Source organism: Neoarius graeffei, chromosome 4 (assembly GCF_027579695.1).
Source record: "Neoarius graeffei isolate fNeoGra1 chromosome 4, fNeoGra1.pri, whole genome shotgun sequence".
Classification (NCBI taxonomy): domain Eukaryota; kingdom Metazoa; phylum Chordata; class Actinopteri; order Siluriformes; family Ariidae; genus Neoarius; species Neoarius graeffei.
The window spans coordinates 71,588,467-71,609,065 of record NC_083572.1 but is presented as its reverse complement, the minus strand read 5'-3'; the positions used below and the strand labels follow the sequence as shown (position 1 = coordinate 71,609,065).

The 20,599-nt window shown below is 41.2% G+C and overlaps 1 protein-coding gene across 1 annotated transcript in view; it reads left to right on the top strand.

The window, feature by feature from the left end:
• The first annotated feature begins 1,684 nt into the window (after positions 1–1,684).
• entpd8 (ectonucleoside triphosphate diphosphohydrolase 8) overlaps positions 1,685–20,599 on the top strand; it is a 20,040-nt gene continuing 1,125 nt past the window's right edge. The window contains exons 1-6 of the mRNA XM_060918452.1: positions 1,685–1,810; positions 1,962–2,079; positions 6,341–6,491; positions 14,901–15,060; positions 15,176–15,406; positions 15,926–16,192. Coding sequence (XP_060774435.1) covers positions 1,685–1,810; positions 1,962–2,079; positions 6,341–6,491; positions 14,901–15,060; positions 15,176–15,406; positions 15,926–16,192 — 1,053 coding nt within the window. The remainder of the gene's footprint in view (positions 1,811–1,961; positions 2,080–6,340; positions 6,492–14,900; positions 15,061–15,175; positions 15,407–15,925; positions 16,193–20,599) is intronic.

Here is a 20,599-nt window from a genome sequence, read left to right as displayed (position 1 = left end):
AACCCGGGTCCCCGGATTTATGGTATGGCGCCTTAGCCACCTGAGCCACGACGCCCCCAGCTAGCACCTCTTGGCAGACAACACACTGTGGCAGTGGAGCATCTTCAGGTCCAGTCCATGAAAATCCAAACTTTAAATAATCGTGGTCATACTTCCTTCTTTTTTTGCTTGGCCCGGACTCTGTCTCCTCACTCACTGTAGCTTTAGCTACTAAAAATCGATCCATTTTGTCTCTGGCAAAGGCTAGCTGAAGTCCGCTAAATGTCCGCAATAGTAACTTATTCTGGTTTATTTTTCCTGACGTTGCGCCCCCCCTGAAAAACTCTGGCGTCCCCAAGGGGAGGCGCGCCCCACACTTTGAAAAGCCCTGGAGTGTATTTATATGAGAAATTCAATCTATTGTATAATATGCTTTGCACTATTTCCCCCCCCAGTGGTAATTCATAATTGAGCATGGCATTAGTTTTCTTTGTGCGAAGGTACACAAGTAGAAGGGATCCTGAGGTAAGCTGATTGGGAAAGACATGAGCTTTCAGTCAATGCTATCACTATAGAAATAAGAACAGACTGGCCTAAGTTTCCCAGAAGCATTGTAGCACAAAGATCATCGTTAAACGGTAGAGCGAGCAGCACAATGAACACTCTCTCCTAGTTAAGATGCTCTTAGTGTTAAGTTTTTGGGAAACCCACCCCTGTTCAGTTGTACTGAACAGCTCTGGCCTGAGTTTCTTGAAAGCATTGCAGCACAAAGCTCATTGTTAAATGGTAGAGCAAGTAGCACAATAAACACTCTCTTCTAGTTAAAGTGTTAAGAGGCTTTTGGGAAACCCACCCTGTTCAGTACAAGAACTACGCAATTTCTCTGGGCTGTGAATACATCTATGAAAGAGTGAGATATTTTGAATTCTGAATCATTATTGCAAATATATATATTCTCAAACCCATTGAGACATGTTGAGTGTACCTGCTTTAATAATCTAATAATTACAGGATGACTCAACGACACGTTGGTAAGATATTAAAATTATTTTATATTTTCCATGTTAAAAATCCCCCCAGATCTCAGAATATAACTATGCTGCTTTAATAATCTAATAATTCAAGTGTGAAGTAAATGTTACATAGGAGATAATGCCCCTATTCTGATGCAGCCAGTAGGGTGTGTGTATGTGTCCATGTTTATGATTAGTTGGAAGCAGTATGGGAAAGAGGAAGCCAGTTCAGTTGCCAGAAGATGTTTGTGAAGTGAAGGTATGAACAGTATGTTGTGCTGTCTTGCCTATTGTACCAAGTTTGCTTAATGTTAAGGTGTCTTGTATCACTCAAGGAAGCCTACAGGTTTACACAAGGTAAGCAAATAATTATTTTCTCTGTGGTCTGTCACTGACGTGCCATGCAACATTCCTATCACTATTTTACTAGCATAGTTCTCTTTTACTCAGGATTAATAGTTAACTCATAGTTGACTCACTGTGGAGTCCAAGTTTTTTTTTTGTATGTTACAACTAATAATCAAATATTTAAAAGAACAAAAACATCCTATATAGACAGATGTTCTGACAGAATACTTTAAAAGCCATGGAGTTTCATCATTTCTATCATGTATGTCATTTATTGTTCTGTGTTTCTTCTTGAATTTACCCCAGCTTTGACATGATGCTTGTGTGTGTGTTTGTACAGAGATATGAGGCTACAGTTAAAACCTGTGCTGCTAGGTATTGCAGTGATAGCTATAACATGCATGACCATCATCGCACTAATCCTCACCATTGTTAATCGTCAAAGAGCAGAACTGCCGTTATCAACACAGGTTAAACCTTGTTTTGTTTGTATTACCAGAAGTCATATAGTTCAAGATATCCATTTTAGTATTGCCATTATATGTAAGTTTTAATTGTAATGAAAGTTTTTAAGTATTTGGAAATGTAAGTGACTTAATTGCTTTTGTCTGATTTCCTCAGTATGGGATGGTATTTGATGCAGGTTCCTCACACACAGCCCTTTTCCTGTATCAGTGGCCAGGAAACAAAGAAAACAACACGGGAGTTGTTTCACAGACTCTGACCTGTGATGTGGAAGGTAGAAATTGGTTACTATTAGCAAAAAGGCACCCATTATTTTTGTCTAAATGTCATGTAAGGACAGGTAGGCGAGGCAAGACAGGATGCAAGTGCAGGTGAAAAGGTTTATTTACAATATATACATCCTCAAACACATCCAGAACTTGAAGCATAGATCATGGTATTTAGGCAGAGTTCACATCATTAGAATAGAATGCCTTTATTGTCACTATACCCATGTACAATGAGATTAAAAGCAACTCTAATAACAGTGCAAACAGCGTGTAGAAAAGAAGAAAAAAAAAAGGTGAGGGTGTAAGGTGCACAGTCCTGAGGCATATGTGTTGTGTTTCACATTATGGAGTGAGGTATTGCACATTATAAAGTATTGCACAGAGAGAGTCATATCATAAAGTATTGCACATTATAAATTATTGCACGAAGAGAGTCACATTATAAAGTATTGCACAGGGGGGTTAGACTATAAAGTCAGAGCATATTCGAGTTCAGGGTGGTTATGGCTTTTGGAAAGAAGCTGTTTTTGAATCCATTTGTTTTTGTCCTGATGCACCTGTAGCGCCTCCCTGAGGGCAACAGGTCAAACAGATCAAAGCCAGGGTGGGAGCTGTCCTTGATAATGTTCTTAGCTCTGCTAAGGCAGCGGGAGGTGTAAATGTCCATCAGGGAGGGGAGAGAGCAGCCAATGATCTTCTGTGCTGCCTTTACTACTTTCTGGAGCCTCTCCCTGTCTGCAGCAGTGCAGCTGCCGTACCATGCTGTGATACAGTACGTCAGCAGGCTCTCGATGGATGAGCGGTAGAAGGTCAGCAGCAGGTTGGAGTTCAGGTTGTGCTTCCTGAGGACTCTCAGGAAGTGTAGCCGCTGCTGAGCCTTCTTAATGACTGCAAACATCGAGAACAGGGCAAAAATACAAGAAGGTGCAATACCCAAAAAACAAATCAAACAACATGAACAACAATCTGGAAAGCTGAAAACATACAATATCTCACAAAGTAAGAGTGTGTGAGGATTCCTTGAAGACAGAGTCTGTCATGAGCCAGAAAGTGAAACAACTGCATGTAATTGGATCTGTGGTCCATCCTGGAAACTGAAGGTGGGCCATACAGTTCAGTGTTGCAAACATGGAAGTAGCTTCCAGGTTGTGTGAGGTGTGCAGCTCAGCATTTAGAGCGAGGAAGAGTTCATGAAAGACACCCCCACCCCGGAAGGCGCAACTCCAGGAGCATTAAACAAAGCTCCAAAATGGTGGCTCAGGGCCTCTGGACAAGGGCATGGTGCTGGACACTGCCCCATACAGTGGTGCTTGAAAGTTTGTGAACCCTTTAGAATTTTTCTATATTTCTGCATAAATATGACCTAAAACAACAGATTTTCACACAAGTCCTACAAGTAGATAAAGAGAACCCAGTTAAACAAATGAGACAAAAATATTATACTTGGTCATTTATTTATTGAGGAAAATGATCCAATATTACATATCTGTGAGTGGCAAAAGTATGTGAACCTTTGCTTTCAGTATCTGGTGTGACCCCCTTATGCAGCAATAACTGCAACTAAATGTTTCTGGTAACTGTTGATCAGTCCTGCACACCGGCCTGGAGGAATTTTAGCCCATTCCGCCATACAGAACAGCTTCAACTCTGGGATGTTGGTGGGTTTCCTCACACGAACTGCTCGCTTCAGGTCCTTCCACAACATTTCAATTGGATTAAGGTCAGGACTTTGACTTGGCCATTCCAAAACATTAACTTTGCTCTTCTTTAATCATTCTTTGGTAGAACGACTTGTGTGCTTAGGGTCGTTGTCTTGCTGCATGACCCACCTTCTCTTGAGATTCAGTTCATGGACAGATGTCCTGACATTTTCCTTTAGAATTCGCTGGTATAATTCAGAATTCATTATTCCATCAATGATGGCAAGCCGTCCTGGCCCAGATGCAGCAAAACTGGCCCAAACCATGATACTATCACCACCATGTTTCACAGATGGGATAAGGTTCTTTTGCTGGAATGCAGTGTTTTCCTTTCTCCAAACAGAACGCTTCTCATTTAAACCAAAAAGTTTTATTTTGGTCTCATCCATCCACAAAACATTTTTCCAGTAGCCTTCTGGCTTGTCCACGTGATCTTTAGCAAACTACAGACGAGCAGAAATGTTCTTTTTGGAGAGCAGTGGCTTTCTCCTTGCAACCCTGTCATGCACACCATTGTTGTTCAGTGTTCTCCTGATGGTGGACTCATGAACATTAACATTAGCCAATGTGAGAGAGGCCTTCAGTTGCTTAGAAGTTACCCTGGGGTCCTTTGTGACCTCGCCGACTATTACATGCCTTGCTCTTGGAGTGATCTTTGTTGGTCGACCACTCCTGGCGAGGGTAACAATGGTCTTGAATTTCCTCCATTTGTGCACAGTCTGTCTGACTGTGGATTGGTGGAGTCCAAACTCTTTAGAGATGGTTTTGTAACCTTTTCCAGCCTGATGAACATCAACAATGCTTTTACTGAGGTCCTCAGAAGTCTCCTTTGTTCATGCCATGATACACTTCCACAAACATGTGTTGTGAAGATCAGACTTTGATAGATCCCTGTTCTTTAAATAAAACAGAGTGCCCACTCACACCTGATTGTCATCCCATTGATTGAAAACACCTGACTCTAATTTCACCTTCAAATTAACTGCTAATCCTAGAGGTTCACATACTTTTGCCACTCACAGATATGTAATATTGGATCATTTTCCTCAATAAATAAATGACCAAGTATAATATTTTTGTCTCATTTGTTTAACTGGGTTCTCTTTATCTACTTTTAGGACTTGTGTGAAAATCTGATGTTGTTTTAGATCATATTTATGCAGAAATATAGAAAATTCTAAAGGGTTCACAAATGTTCAAGCACCACTGTAGATCTTTGGCCTAGACTTTGGTATGGGCACAGGCTCAGGCATGGGTAGAGATTCAGGAATGGATTCAGACATGGACCTGGGCTCAGGCATGAGCATAGACTTTGTCACGGATTTAAGCATGGGCATAGGCAAGGATTCATGCTCAGGCATGGGCTTTGCCATGGGCTTGGGTATAGATGGGGATTCAGGCAAGCACTCAGGCATGGATATGTTGTTCCAACATGCTTTAGCTGGCAGAGTGATGGTTTTCTCCCTGAAGCAGAGCGAGAACGTCCTCATTGAAGCCTGGAGGTGGAGCAACGATGTCTTCCCTGAAGCCCTGAGGTCAGTGAAGATCTCATCCTCCCCGAAGTCTGGAGGTGGAGTGACCTAGTCATCTTCGACGCCAGATGGAGGTGTGAACACAGGATTAAAGGTTGCCCATTCAGCCTTTACAGGGAGCACAGGAGCAAAAGCATCCCTGTTGGCCATTCTGTCAGCAACTGGAGGGACCTCTGGAGCAGAGAGTTCAGGGATGCAGGCTGCTCTGTCAGCTTCTGGAGGGTGCACAGGAGCAAAAGCCTCCCTGTCGGCTGTCCTGTTGGCCATTGGAGGGGGCTCTGGAGTGGACGTTGCCTTGTAAGCCTCTTGAGGGAGCTCTGGAGCAAAAGCCTCCCTGTTGGCCATTCTGTTGGCCACTGGAGGAGGCTGTGGAGTGGAGCCCCCCCCCAAAAAAAAAAAAAAAAATCAGGGGCTTCCTTCTTCTTGAAAGCCTGGATCCACCACTTTAACAGGTTCCTGAAGACTGTGAAGTTTCTTAGACATGGGTGTTCAATGGTAGAGTAGTAGTTGGCCCACTGATATGTTGATCCCATAAGCCTTGAATCATGTACTGGATCCAGGCATACTTTGGTGGCTTAGGTTCCAATAGGATTTCATGAAAAAAAAAAAACTTACACTTGAGAAAGAATCCATTCAGGGGAAACTCTATGCCATCATAGGGGGTAGGAACATCCATCCACCAGCACTGTTGGAAGCACGTTGGAAGGGTGATGTTGGCATACTGATGTTTCAGTTTTCCTGCTACAGCCATAGTTTTTAGGCAAGGTATTCAGTCATGTCAGGTCTGGTAGGCGAGACAACACAGGATGCAAGTGCAGGTGAAACAGGTCTATTTGCAATAAATACACTGTCAAAAATGTTCAGAACCTGAAGCACTGATCATGGTATTGAACAAGGCAAAAATCCAAGAAAGTACAGGACCACAAAAACGAAACAAAGAACATGAGTTTGAACAACAAGGTGCTGCATTTTCCGACTCTGTGGTCACACTAATGCACTAAAAGTAATGGATAAGAACAACTCTTTGTTTTTAGGTGATGGTATATCCAGTTATGTTACAAATCCTGCTGATGCTGGACAGAGCTTAAGAGGTTGCTTAGATCTTGCAATGGCAACAGTCCCTGCAAGTCAGCAAAGGACAACACCCCTTTACCTGGGAGCCACAGCAGGCATGAGGCTTCTCCGGTGAGAATCTCTCCCTTGATAAGCATTTTGGTAAATTTGATTATAGTTGGATGAACAGATGAATAGACGCAGTCCAGTGATAAACATACTGGTTTACTGAAACCAAGTCATTGAGTATATCAGGATCACCACACTGCAAAGCCACCTTAGCCTAACACCGCTCATAAACCTTAGGCAAAACACCAACGGTATCACATCCAGAATACAGTGCAGGGAAGCAATTTGACTAACCAGCACATGAAACAAGGCAACAGCGTAGTAAGTGGTGCAAACTCACTCACCACTGCTGAAGTCAAGCGGGTGGAAAGAAGAGAGGGGGCTCATAGGTGGGTTAGCTACAGGAGTTGCAAAAACCTAGCAAGAAGAGTCCGAAATTAACCAAAAGAGAAACAAAACAAAATTGCAACACGTTGCCAGAAATCAGAAGCACAGTTAGAAAACACCAGAGAGAAGAGGCAGCAAACTCACGCACTACGTACTCTCAACTGGAAACGGAAGTGAGCCCCCTGCAGTACATTCAAAACTCAGCAGCTAGAATTCTCACACTCACCAAGTGCATTGCTCACATTACTCTTGTTCTACAGTAACTGCATTGGCTGCCAGTTATCTCATCTCATCTCATTATCTCTAGCCGCTTTATCCTTCTACAGGGTCGCAGGCAAGCTGGAGCCTATCCCAGCTGACTACGGGCGAAAGGCGGGGTACACCCTGGACAAGTCGCCAGGTCATCACAGGGCTGACACATAGACACAGACAACCATTCACACTCACATTCACACCTACGGTCAATTTAGAGTCACCAGTTAACCTAACCTGCATGTCTTTGGACTGTGGGGGAAACCGGAGTACCCGGAGGAAACCCACGCGGACACGGGGAGAACATGCAAACTCCGCACAGAAAGGCCCTCGCCAGCCCCGGGGCTCGAACCCAGGACCTTCTTGCTGTGAGGCGACAGCGCTAACCACTACACCACCGTGCCGCCCCTGCCAGTTATCTGTTGGATTAAATACAAAATCCTGCTACTAACTTATAAAGCTCTTCATGGTTTCGCCCCTTCCTATCTCTGTGAGCTAATTCATTTGTACTGTCCTTCCCGCTCCCTCAGATCTTCTGTCTCTGGACTTTTGACTGTCCCACGTTTTAAACTGGCATCTGTGGGTGGCAGATCATTCAGTGTTGCTGTTCCTAAACTCTGGAATTCACTACCACAATCACTTTGTGACTATTCCGCTCTCTCTTCCTTCAAAACTAACCTGAAAACTTTCCTCTTTACCTCACTACTCTTCCTAGTTTTTTTTTTTTTTTAATTTAAATTTTATTTACAATCCCGATTCCAAAAAAGTTGGGACAAAGTACAAATTGTAAATAAAAACGGAATGCAATAATTTACAAATCTCAAAAACTGATATTGTATTCACAATAGAACATAGACAACATATCAAATGTCGAAAGTGAGACAGCACTGCATCACATACAGACATGCTTCTGTATTGGAAATCACAAAATGGGCTCAGGAATATTTCCAGAGAACATTATCTGTGAACACATTTCACCATGCCATCCACCGTTGCCAGCTAAAACTCTATAGTTCAAAGAAGAAGCCATATCTAAACATGATCCAGAAGCGCAGATGTCTTCTCTGGGCCAAAGCTAATTTAAAATGGACTGTGGCAAAGTGGAAAACTGTTCTGTGGTCAGACTAATCAAAATTTGAAGTTCTTTATGGAAATCAGGGACGCCGTGTCATTCGGACTAAAGAGGAGAAGGACAACCCAAGTTGTTATCAGCGCTCAGTTCAGAAGCCTGCATCTCTGATGGTATGGGGTTGCATTAGTGCGTGTGGCATGGGCAGCTTACACATCTGGAAAGACACCATCAATGCTGAAAGGTATATCCAGATTCTAGAGCAACATATGCTCCCATCCAGATGACGTCTCTTTCAGGGAAGACCTTGCATTTTCCAATATGACAATGCCAAACCACATACTGCATCAATTACAGCATCATGGCTGCATAGAAGAAGGGTCCGGGTATTGAACTGGCCTGGCTGCAGTCCAGATCTTTCACCCATAGAAAACATTTGGCGCATCATAAAACGGAAGATACGACAAAAAAGACCTAAGACAGTTGAGCAACTAGAATCCTACATTAGACAAGAATGGGTTAACATTCCTGTCCCTAAACTTGAGCAACTTGTCTCCTCAGTCCCTAGACGTTTACAGACTGTTGTAAAGAGAAAAGGGGATGTCTCACAGTGGTAAACATGGCCTTGTCCCAACTTTTTTGAGATGTGTTGTTGTCATGAAATTTAAAATCATCTAATTTTTCTCTTTAAATGATACATTTTCTCAGTTTAAACATTTGATATTACATCTATGTTCTATTCTGAATAAAATATGGAATTTTGAAACTTCCACATCATTGCAGTCCATTTTTATTTACAATTTGTACTTTGTCCCAATCAGTCAGGATTTAGACCTCATCATAGCACAGAGACCGCACTGGTTAAAGTAGTAAACAATTCACCTTCCAGCAAGACAATGACCCTAAACATACAGCCAGAGCTACAATGGAATGGTTTAGATCAAAGAATATTCATGTGTTAGAATGGCCCAGTCAAAGTCCAGACCTACCGGTAAATCCCATTGAGCATCTCTGGCAAGACTTGAAAATTGCTGTTCACAGCCGCTCTCCATCCAATCTGGCTGAGCTTGAGCTATTTTGCAAAGAAGAATGGGCAAAAATTTCAGTGTCTAGATGTGCAAAGCTGGTCGAGACATACCACAAAAGACTTGTGGCTGTAATTGCAGCAAAAGGTGGCTCTACAAAGTATTGACGTAGGGGGGCTGAATACTAATGCACATCACATTTTTCAGATTTTTATTTGTTTAAAATTTTGAAGACCATTTTATCATTTTCGTTTCACTTCACAATTATGTGCTACTCTGTGTTGGTCTATCACATAAAATCTCAATAAAAAACTTTTAAGTTCGTGGTTGTAAGGTGGAAAAATGTGAAAAAGTTAAAGGGGTATGAATACTTTTTCAAGGCACTGTATGTGCAAATGTTTGATAATTCTGGGTGTTGTAACTATGAAATGAGAGAAGTTGTAGCTTAGTAAGTGGGGTAATCTCATGTTATGTGCATATCATTAAGTCAAAGGGGTTGTAAAAATGTTTTAAATTGTAAAGAATAGCCTAAGTGTTTTATAAAATCTAGGCAAAGTTTCCTGTTGCCAAACTCTTGATCTGCCATTTAGCCAGTCAGTACTGAACTTAGCACAACATTGGTTTATTTATCTTAAACATATGCAAAATGTGAACATTTGCATATTATCTTGATTAATTGCCTGATTCCTCTTCTTCTTCATTATTATTATTATTATTATTATTATTAAAATGAGGGCGGCACGGTGGTGTAGTGGTTAGCGCTGTCGCTTCACAGCAAGAAGGTCCGGGTTCGAGCCCCGTGGCCGAAGAGGGCCTTTCTGTGTGGAGTTTGCATGTTCTCCCCGTGTCCACGTGGGTTTCCTCTGGGTGCTCCGGTTTCCCCCACAGTCCAAAGACATGCAGGTTAGGTTAACTGGTGACTCCAAATTGACCGTAGGTGTAGGTGTGAATGTGAGTGTGAATGGTTGTCTGCGTCTATGTGTCAGCCCTGTGATGACCTGGCGACTTGTCCAGGGTGTACCCCGCCTTTCGCCCATAGTCAGCTGGAATAGGCTCCAGCTTGCCTGCGACCCTGTAGAACAGGATAAAGCGGCTAGAGATAATGAGATGAGATGAGATTATTAAAATGAATTATGGTTATAGGCGTTCCAATTATGGTTCCATGAATACAGGTGCATCTAAAAAAAAAACTAGAATATTGGTAAGCAGTCTATTATATATAGAAACTCAGTGTGTGCACATGTTTATGTATTAGTCTCACAGAATTAGAATATTGTGAAAAAATTAACTTTTTTCCTAATTTAATTCGAAAAGGTAAACTTTTCATATATTCTATACTCATTACACAAAGTTAAATATTTCAAGCCTTTTTTAAAATTTTGATGGTTATGGCTTATAGCACATGAAAATCAGAAATCCAGCAGGGCTGGACATTTAACTTTTTAATCGACTTGTCCAGTCGGACAAGTGGCAAAATTTTTCACTTGCCCTGACCATAATCTTTGTTACTATGTATTTGCTAGTTTAATGAAAGGAAAGTGGTTAACAAAGCTTATCAAAAAGCAGGTATAGTTATGATAATCATGACACTTTTAATTTATAATTTTTCAGTAAAACACAAATTTTAACTGTAACAATATACAAACACTATCTAGTGCCCCATTATGCTGCATGTGTTGTTAAAACCTATTACCTGATCTGCACTTTTAAGAGTTAGACTCAAATTCAAAGCTTCTGGAGGAAATAAAGTTAAATCTTGATTAATCCAGTAAAACTTGAAGGATAAATTAATATTAAGAAATGAAACTGAAAGAAAACAAATTGGACATAAGGGTGACAGAATCACGCTGTGAGTGAAAAACTGTAAGTGAGTTCGGCACCGTCGTAAAATTCCTGTGAAATATTTTATGACATTTGTGATCGTTAATGTGCACTATACAAAAGAAAAATACAATAAATGTCAATGAAATGAAGATTCACCACAGATTATTGAGGTATTTGATTGCCTTTTCTCTAGTTTCAATGAATTCAAGGTCTAATAATCCTATAATTAGATATTACGACATGGTTATTTTTTACACACGTACCTGCTGTACTCGGCTTCCACAGAATTTCGTAAACAATAACATGGCCGGATCAAGGTAGTTGAACTAGTTTTATTGATTTAACTATTGAATAAGAGTCAGTTTGTTGATGTAATTCTTGAATAATTACTATAAAAATGATGATTTTCAACAAATATTCAATTTGTCCAGTCGGACAGGCAGATGCAGATTTGACTGGTCTGGACCAAACATTTGGTTGTACCAGACAGTCAGACAGTTTGGTTGTACTGAACAGTTTTTGGTTGATGTCAAGCCCTGTCCAGTATCCCAAATTATTACAATATTTCCTAAGATCAATCAAAAAAGGGTCTACAATAGAGAATTGTCCAATTTCTGAAATGTTCATTTATACACTCAATACTTTGTTGGGGCTCCTTTACCATGAATTACTGAATCAATGTGGCATGGAAATGATCAGTCTGTGGCACTACTGAGGTGTTATTGAAGCCTGGGGCTTTGATGGCAGCCTTTAGCTCATCTATATTTTTGGTTCGGGTGTTTCTCATCATCCTCTTGACAATACCCCATAGATTTTCTCTGGGGTTCACTTCAGGCGAGTTGGCTGGCCAATCTAGCACAGTAATATCATGGTCAGAAAATCATTTGGTGGTAGTTTTGGCACTGTGGGCAGGTGCTAAGTCCTGCTGGAAAAGGAAATTGGCATCTCCATAAAGCTTGTCAACAGATGGAAGCATGAAGTGCTCTAAAATCTCCTGGTAGATGGCTGCATTGACTTTGGACTTGATAAAACATAGTGAACCAACACCAGCAGATGACAAAGAACAACAACTTTATTCATCACACATACACTTGTGAAATTCCTCTCTGCATTTAACCCATCTGAAGTAGTGAGAACACACATGCATGCACACACACATACCCAGATCAGTGGGCAGTCATGCTAACAGTGCCCGGAGAGCAGTTGGGGGTTAGGTGCCTTGCTCAAGGGCACTTCAGCCCAAGGTCGCCCCATGTTAACCTAACCACATCTTTGAACTGTAGAGGAAACCGGAGCACCTGGAGGAAACCCACGCAGACACAGGGAAAACATGCAAACTCCACACAGAAAGGCCTGTCAGCCGCTGGGCTCAAACCCAGAACCTTCTTGCTGTGAGGTGACCGTGCTAACCACTACACCACTGTGCCACCCTGACATGGCACCCCAAATCATCACAGACTGTGGAAACTTCACACTGGACTTTAAACACCCTGGATTCTGTGCCTATCCTCTCTTCCTCCAGACTCTAGAACCTTGATTTCCAAATGACATGCAAAATTTACTTTCATCTGAAAAGAGGACTTTGGACCACTGAACAACCATCCAGTTCTTTCTCTCCTTAGCCCAGGTAAGAGGCTTCTGACGTTGTCTGTGGTTCAGGAGTGACTTGATATTAGGTATGCAACAGTTGTAGCCCCTTTCCTGAAGACATCTGTGTGTGGTGGCTCTTGATGCACTGACACCAGCCTCAGTCCACTCCTTGTGTGAAGCTCTTCCAATTTCTTGAATTGACTTTTCTTGACAAGCCTCTCAAGGCTGCGATCATCCCTGTTGCTTGTGCACCTTTTCCAGCCAGCTTTTTCAGCAATGACCTTCTGTGGCTTACCTTCCTTGTGGAAGGTGTCGATGATCATTTTCTGGACAATTGTCAAGTCAGCAGTCTTTCTCATGACTGTGGTTGCGTGTACTGAACTAGACCAAGAGATGCACAGTATTTATACTGTTTGATTCAAACTTGAAATGAAATATTCTAATATTTTGAGGTATTATTTTTTTTGTGTTGTAGGCTGTAATTATCAAATTTAAAATAGAAAAATGCTTGAAACATTTTAGTTAGTGGGTATTTTTTCCTTTGGTAGATTTACATGTTTTTAATGTTTCTTGTTATACTTGGATTATGTGGAGTGTCCACCATGCAAGTCCCTGTGAATTAATTGTTACTCTGTCGATAGTAGCTAGCAAAATTGGCCATGCTCTCTGGGTGGGAGTGATTGGCATACTCTCTCCCCTGTCAGTCACACAGCATCACTAGCTGTGGGCATGTATAAGCTCATGCATGTGGAAGAGGGCAGATGGCACTTTCCTCCGAGTGTGTTATGCTGCACTGTGATGCAGTATGAGCAGTAGTTTCAAATAATGATATTAGCTATTTTGTGATGGGTGTTTAGTGGACATTGATGGTTAGGTGACCGAATTTGGGAGAAAATGATGGGAAAAATGTAATCACTGAGATAAAAATAACATTTTGGGCCACAACATACCACTCGGTAGTTGATTATTTCCCTATAACCACAAAGCTGGACTTGTATTCATTGCAAGAGCCATGGTTGGAGCCATGTTGTAATAAAATATTAATCAGCACCTACTGACCAATCAGATTTGAGAATTCAACTGCACTGTGGTGTGGTTACCATCGATTACATTTTAAAGTGTAAACTGGGGCAGCATGGTGTAGTGGTGTTGCCTCACAGCAAGAAGGTTCTGGGTCCGAGCCCAGTGGCCGACGGGGGCCTTTCTGTGTGAAGTTTGCATGTTCTCCCCGTGTCTCCATGGGTTTCCTCTGGGTGCTTCAGTTTCCTCCACAGTTCAAAGACATGCGGTTAGGCTAACATGGGGTGACCTTGGGCTGAAGTGCCCTTGAGCAAGGCACCTAACCCCCAACTGCTCCCTGGACGCTGTAGCATGGCTGCCCATTGCTCTGTGTGTGTGTGTGTGTGTGTGTGTGTGTGTGTGTGCGCGCACACATGCGTGTGTTCACTGCTTCAGATAGGTTACATGCAGAGGACGAATTTCACTGTGCTTGAGTGTGCATGTGACAAAGGTTTCTTCTTATATTCCTTCACTGGCTGGAATATGTCTTCTACTTCAGGAAATTTTAGAATAAAGATCATGTCCACCAAGTAAATTGTATACTTCTGGTTGAACAATTTTTAGTTGTTTATTTGTAGATTAAAATGTTGTATTTGGCTTATATAAAAAATATTCAAATGTAAGTCAGATAACCTCAATTAAAGTTGCTGGATCTCTGTCCTGTAATGTTAAAGCAAAGGCACATTTTGTAGCCAAATATAATATGGACATTTGAGCATCACACTCCTATGATGGTCTTCCCCAAACTGTTGCCACAATTATGGAAGCATACAACTGTATAGGATGTATTTGTATGCTGTAGCTTTGCAATTTCCCTTCACTGAAACTAAGGGGCCCAAACTTATTTCAGCATGACAATGCCCCTGTGCACAAAGTGAGCATCACAAAGACATGGTTTGCTTAAGTGGGTTTGGAAGAATTTGAGTGACCTGCACAGAGCCCTGACCTCAGCTACACTGAACACCTTTGGGATGAATTGGAATGCTGGCTGCCCCCCAGGCTTTCTTGCCTGACATCAGTTCCTGACATCACTAATGCTCTTAAGGATGAATAAGCACAAATTCCCAGAGGCATGCTTCAAACTCTATTCTGTATAGGCTTTCTACTAATAGAGGGTATTATAATGGCACAGAAGGACTAAATTTGGAATGGGATGTTCAAAAAGCACATAATATGTGCATGTGTGATAGTCAGGTGTCCACAAACCTGTGGCCATATAGTGTAAAAATCACATCTAATATTTATTATTATTACTATGTTCCACAGTTTACAAAACAAAACTCAGTCAGACCAAATACTTAACGAGGTGACCAAAACTATGCAAAGTTATCCCTTTGATTTTCGTGGAGCCAGAATTATCACTGGTATGGAGGAGGGAGCCTATGCCTGGATCACTATCAATTATCTTCTGGAGAGCTTCATTAAGGTAAGGGTTTCTTTATAACGAATACAAAATTTTAGCTGTAATATAATTTGAATGATTGGATATCATTTGGTATTTGAATGAATCCACAATTCCAAACTATTTTCCTTCAAAACAGTATACATTCAATGGAAAATGGATTCACCCTAAAGCTGGGAATATTTTTGGAGCTCTGGACTTGGGTGGTGCATCCACACAGATTTCCTTTATACCAAGAGATCCAGTTAAAGACCCCCAGTCTGCTTTTGACCTCAAGCTGTATAGCTACAGGTACCAGGTGTACACACACAGTTACCTGTGTTATGGCAAAAATCAAGCCTTGAAGAAACTTCAGGCATATCTTCAGAAGGTTAGTGCTCAGATTTCTAAGGTTATAAAGAAATGGTGATAAAAATGCTACAAAAGCACTGCAATTAGAACAAATAGTTTGTGACTGACTGAAATTGCCTCTCAAGTTAATGTTTCTACCATTCTAAAAATCATTACATACAATAAAGGTTAATAAATTGATCAGACCATAAATTCTTGGCCTGATGTAACTTCTGATAGTGTGAAGTTTAATGACATTTAATGCCATTAATAGTAGCGTACTCTTTACTAGCATTCTATCTTGTATTGCTGCTATAGTGATTTATATTTTTATGGAAGGACATAATATTCAATCTATGGAACATTCTAGCAGTTATAATAAGCAGTTGTTTTTGCTTGCTTGAAAAATATTACACAAAGTTGTGTATCATATATAATACAAAATTGTATATCATTAATATATCAAATTGCAATATCATTTGAAGCATTGTAAGATACTTATAAATGTTAAAGTTGTTATAATGAGCTGAGGTCATTTTTGCCTATTTATTCATTTTAGACTATGAGCCCATCTTTTGTTATCGACCATCCATGCTACCACAAGGGCTACAATCTGACGTTAAAGTTGGGGGACATTTATGACTCTCCTTGTGTGGACAAGCCAACCCCGTTTGACCCCTTGGCACAGGTCACTTTTTCAGGGACTGGTGATTCTGCAAACTGTACGTCACTGATAGAGAAGATTGTAAACGTGACAAAGTGTTCACTTTACCCAGACTGTGGTTTTGGTGGAGTTTACCAACCTCCTATCAATGGAGAGTTTTTTGTAAGTGTTTTCTGTTTGTTTGCTGTCCTTGTTATTCAAATTATACTTTTCAGTGCCAAAATCCAGCACAGATTCTTGATTTCCCCAATTAAAAACATGATTAAATTCATGATCAGCTTTAGTGATTTAGTGTATTAGGTTAGGATAGGGATACAGTGGTGCTTGAAAGTTTGTGAACCCTTTAGAATTTTCTATATTTCTGCATAAACATGACCTAAAACAACATCAGATTTTCACACAAGTCCTAAAAGTAGATAAAGAGAACCCAGTTAAACAAATGAGATGGTAAATATTACACTTGGTCATTGATTTATTGAGGTAAATTATCCAATATTGCATATCTGTGAGTGGCAAAAGTATCCGAACCTCTAGGATTAGCAGTGAATTTGAAGGTGAAATTACAACCCCGATTCCAAAAAAGTTGGGACAAAGTACAAATTGTAAATAAAAATGGAATGCAATAATTTACAAATCTCAAAAACTGATATTGTATTCACAATAGAACATAGACAACATATCGAATGTCGAAAGTGAGACATTTTGAAATTTCATGCCAAATATTGGCTCATTTGAAATTTCATGACAGCAACACATCTCAGAAAAGTTGGGACAGGGGCAATAAGAGGCTGGAAAAGTTAAAGGCACAAAAAAGGAACAGCTGGAGGACCAAATTGCAACTCATTAGGTCAATTGACAATAGGTCATTAACATGACTGGGTATAAAAAGAGCATCTTGGAGTGGCAGCGGCTCTCAGAAGTAAAGATGGGAAGAGGATCACCGATCCCCCTAATTCTGCGCCGACAAATAGTGGAGCAGTATCAGAAAGGAGTTCGATAGTGTAAAATTGCAAAGAGTTTGAACATATCATCATCTACAGTGCATAATATCATCAAAAGATTCAGAGAATCTGGAAGAATCTCTGTGCGTAAGGGTCAAGGCCGGAAAACCATACTGGGTGCCCGTGATCTTCGGGCCCTTAGGCGGCACTGCATCACATACAGGCAGGCTTCTGTATTGGAAATCACAAAATGGGCTCAGGAATATTTCCAGAGAACATTATCTGTGAACACAATTCACCGTGCCATCTGCCGTTGCCAGCTAAAACTCTATAGTTCAAAGAAGAAGCCATATCTAAACACGATCCAAAAGCGCAGATGTCTTCTCTGGGCCAAGACTCATTTAAAATGGACTGTGGCAAAGTGGCAACTGTTCTGTGGTCAGACGAATCAAAATTTGAAGTTCTTTATGGAAATCAGGGACGCCGTGTCATTCGGACTAAATAGGAGAAGGACGACCCAAGTTGTTATCAGCGCTCAGTTCAGAAGCCTGCATCTCTGATGGTATGGGGATGCATTAGTGAGTGTGGCATGGGCAGCTTACACATCTGGAAAGACACCATCAATGCTGAAAGGTATATCCAGGTTCTAGAGCAACATATGCTCCCATCCAGACGACGTCTCTTTCAGGGAAGACCTTGCATTTTCCAACATGACAATGCCAAACCACATACTGCATCAATTACAGCATCATGGCTGCGTAGAAGAAGGGTCCGGGTACTGAACTGGCCAGCTTGCAGTCCAGATCTTTCACCCATAGAAAACATTTGGCGCATCATAAAACAGAAGATATGACAAAAAAGACCTAAGACAGTTGAGCAACTAGAATCTTATATTAGACAAGAATGGGTTAACATTCCTGTCCCTAAACTTGAGCAACTTGTCTCCTCAGTCTCCAGACGTTTACAGACTGTTGTAAAGAGAAAAGGGGATGTCTCACAGTGGTAAACATGGCCTTGTCCCAACTTTTTTGAGATGGGTTGTTGTCATGAAATTTAAAATCACCTAATTTTTGTCTTTAAATGATACATTTTCTCAGTTTAAACATTTGATATGTCATTTATGTTCTGTTCTGAATAAAATATGGAATTTTGAAACTTCCACATCATTGCATTCCGTTTTTATTTACAATTTGTACTTTGTCCCAACTTTTTTGGAATCGGGGTTGTAGAGTCAGGTGTTTTCAATCAATGGGATGGCAATCAGGTGTGAGTGGGCACCCTGTTTTATTTAAAGAACAGGGATCTATCAAAGTCTGATCTTCACAACACATGTTTGTGGAAGTGTATCGTGGCACAAACAAAGGAGATTTCTGAGGACCTCAGAAAAAGTGTTGTTGATGCTCATCAGGCTGGAAAGGGTTACAAAACCATCTCTAAAGAGTTTGGACTCCACCAATCCACAGTCAGACGGATTGTGTACAAATGGAGGAAATTCAAGACCACTGTTAGCGCTGTCGCCTCACAGCAAGAAGGTCCTGGGTTCGAGCCCCGTGGCCGGCAAGGGCCTTTCTGTGCGGAGTTTGCATGTTCTCCCTGTGTCCGCGTGGGTTTCCTCCGGGTGCTCCGGTTTCCCCCACAGTCCAAAGACATGCAGGTTAGGTTAACTGGTGACTCTAAATTGACTGTAGGTGTGAATGAGAGTGTGAATGGTTGTCTGTGTCTATGTGTCAGCCCTGTGATGACCTGGCGACTTGTCCAGGGTGTACCCCGCCTTTCGCCCGTAGTCAGCTGGGATAGGCTCCAGCTTGCCTGCGACCCTGTAGAAGGATAAAGCGGCTAGAGATAATGAGATGAGATGTTACCCTCCCCAGGAGTGGTCGACCAACAAAGATAAATCCAAGAGCAAGGTGTGTAGTAGTCGGCCAGGTCACACAGGACCCCAGGGTAACTTCTAAGCAACTGAAGGCCTCTCTCACATTGGCTAATGTTCATGAGTCCACCATCAGGAGAACACTGAACAACAATGGCGTGTATGGCAGGGTTGCAAGGAGAAAGTCACTGCTCTCCAAAAAGAACATTGCTGCTCGTCTGCAGTTTGCTAAAGATCACGTGGACAAGACAGAAGGCTATTGGAAAAATGTTGTGTGGACTGATGAGACCAAAATAGAACTTTTTGGTTTAAATGAGAAGCGTTATGTTTGGAGAAAGGAAAACACTGCATTCCAGCATAAGAACCTTATCCCATCTGTGAAACATGGTGGTGGTAGTATCATGGTTTGGGCCTGTTTTGCTGCATCTGGGCCAGGACAGCTTGCCATCATTGATGGAATAATGAATTCTGAATTATACCAGTGACTTCTAAAGGAAAATATCAGGATATCTGTCCATGAACTGAACCTCAAGAGAAGGTGGGTCATGCAGCAAGACAACGACCCTAAGCACACAAGTCGTTCTACCAAAGAATGGTTAAAGAAGAATAAAGTTAATGTTTTGGAATGGTCAACTCAAAGTCCTTACCTTAATTCAATCGAAATGTTGGGGAAGGACCTGAAGCGAGCAGTTCATGTGAGGAAACCCACCAACATCCCAGAGTTGAAGCTGTTCTGTACAGAGGAATGGGCTAAAATTCCTCCAAGCCAGTGTGCGGGACTGATCAACAGTTATCGGAAGCATTTAGCTGCAGTAATTGCTGCACAAGGGGGTCACACCAGATACTGAAAGCAAAGGTTCACATACTTTTGCCACTCACATGTAATATTGGATCATTTTCGTCAATAAATAAATGACCAAGTATAATATTTGTCTTATTTGTTTAACTGGGTTCTCTTTATCTACTTGTAGGACTTGTGTGAAAACCTGATGATGTTTTAGGTCATATTTATGCATAAATATAGAAAATTCTAAAGGGTTCACAAACTTTCAAGCACCACTGTAGTTGAGCACCCATGCCCTACTGTAAGGATTATTGTGAAACTAAAAAAGTGTGCATGCCTGGTTTTACTGGGAAATACGCCACTTGTATTTTATATGCATTCTACATCCGGGACATGGAGAACCAAAGCTGTAACATATTTAAATAATATTGGCTGGCATTGAGTGGTATATCAGATATATTCCATTCAGCTATGATGTTGAATGAGTCGAAGATGAGTTCAATATTGTGCTAGCTGAATGGAATACATCTGATAAATTACAAATTTTTTAAAAATTATTATTATGCATGCACATTCCTTTCAGGTGTTCAACGCGTCTTTCAAATTTCTCTCAAAATCTTCCGTATTTAACGAAGCAAACCTGGCGGCCATGTTTATTTACAAATTGTCGCAGTCACTCACTAGTGCGGAAGTTTTATGTGTCCTATGTGTGACGTCATGTCTTGACAACCATGCAGTATCATAAACCATATTCAATGCTTCTCCATTGGGTAGAGTGGCATAATACACATAGGATAAGTGATATGCTAACACTATTGCATGCTATCGAACCAAATGAATAGAACCCGCTAGAAGGGAATAGAACACGTTTTTATTCCAATGGGAAAAGTGTCCTGTAATGTCTAATAATTTCCGATATTTCACTCCGATGACGTCACTCCCAGTGTTTTCCTGCTGACTAGACACATGTTGTC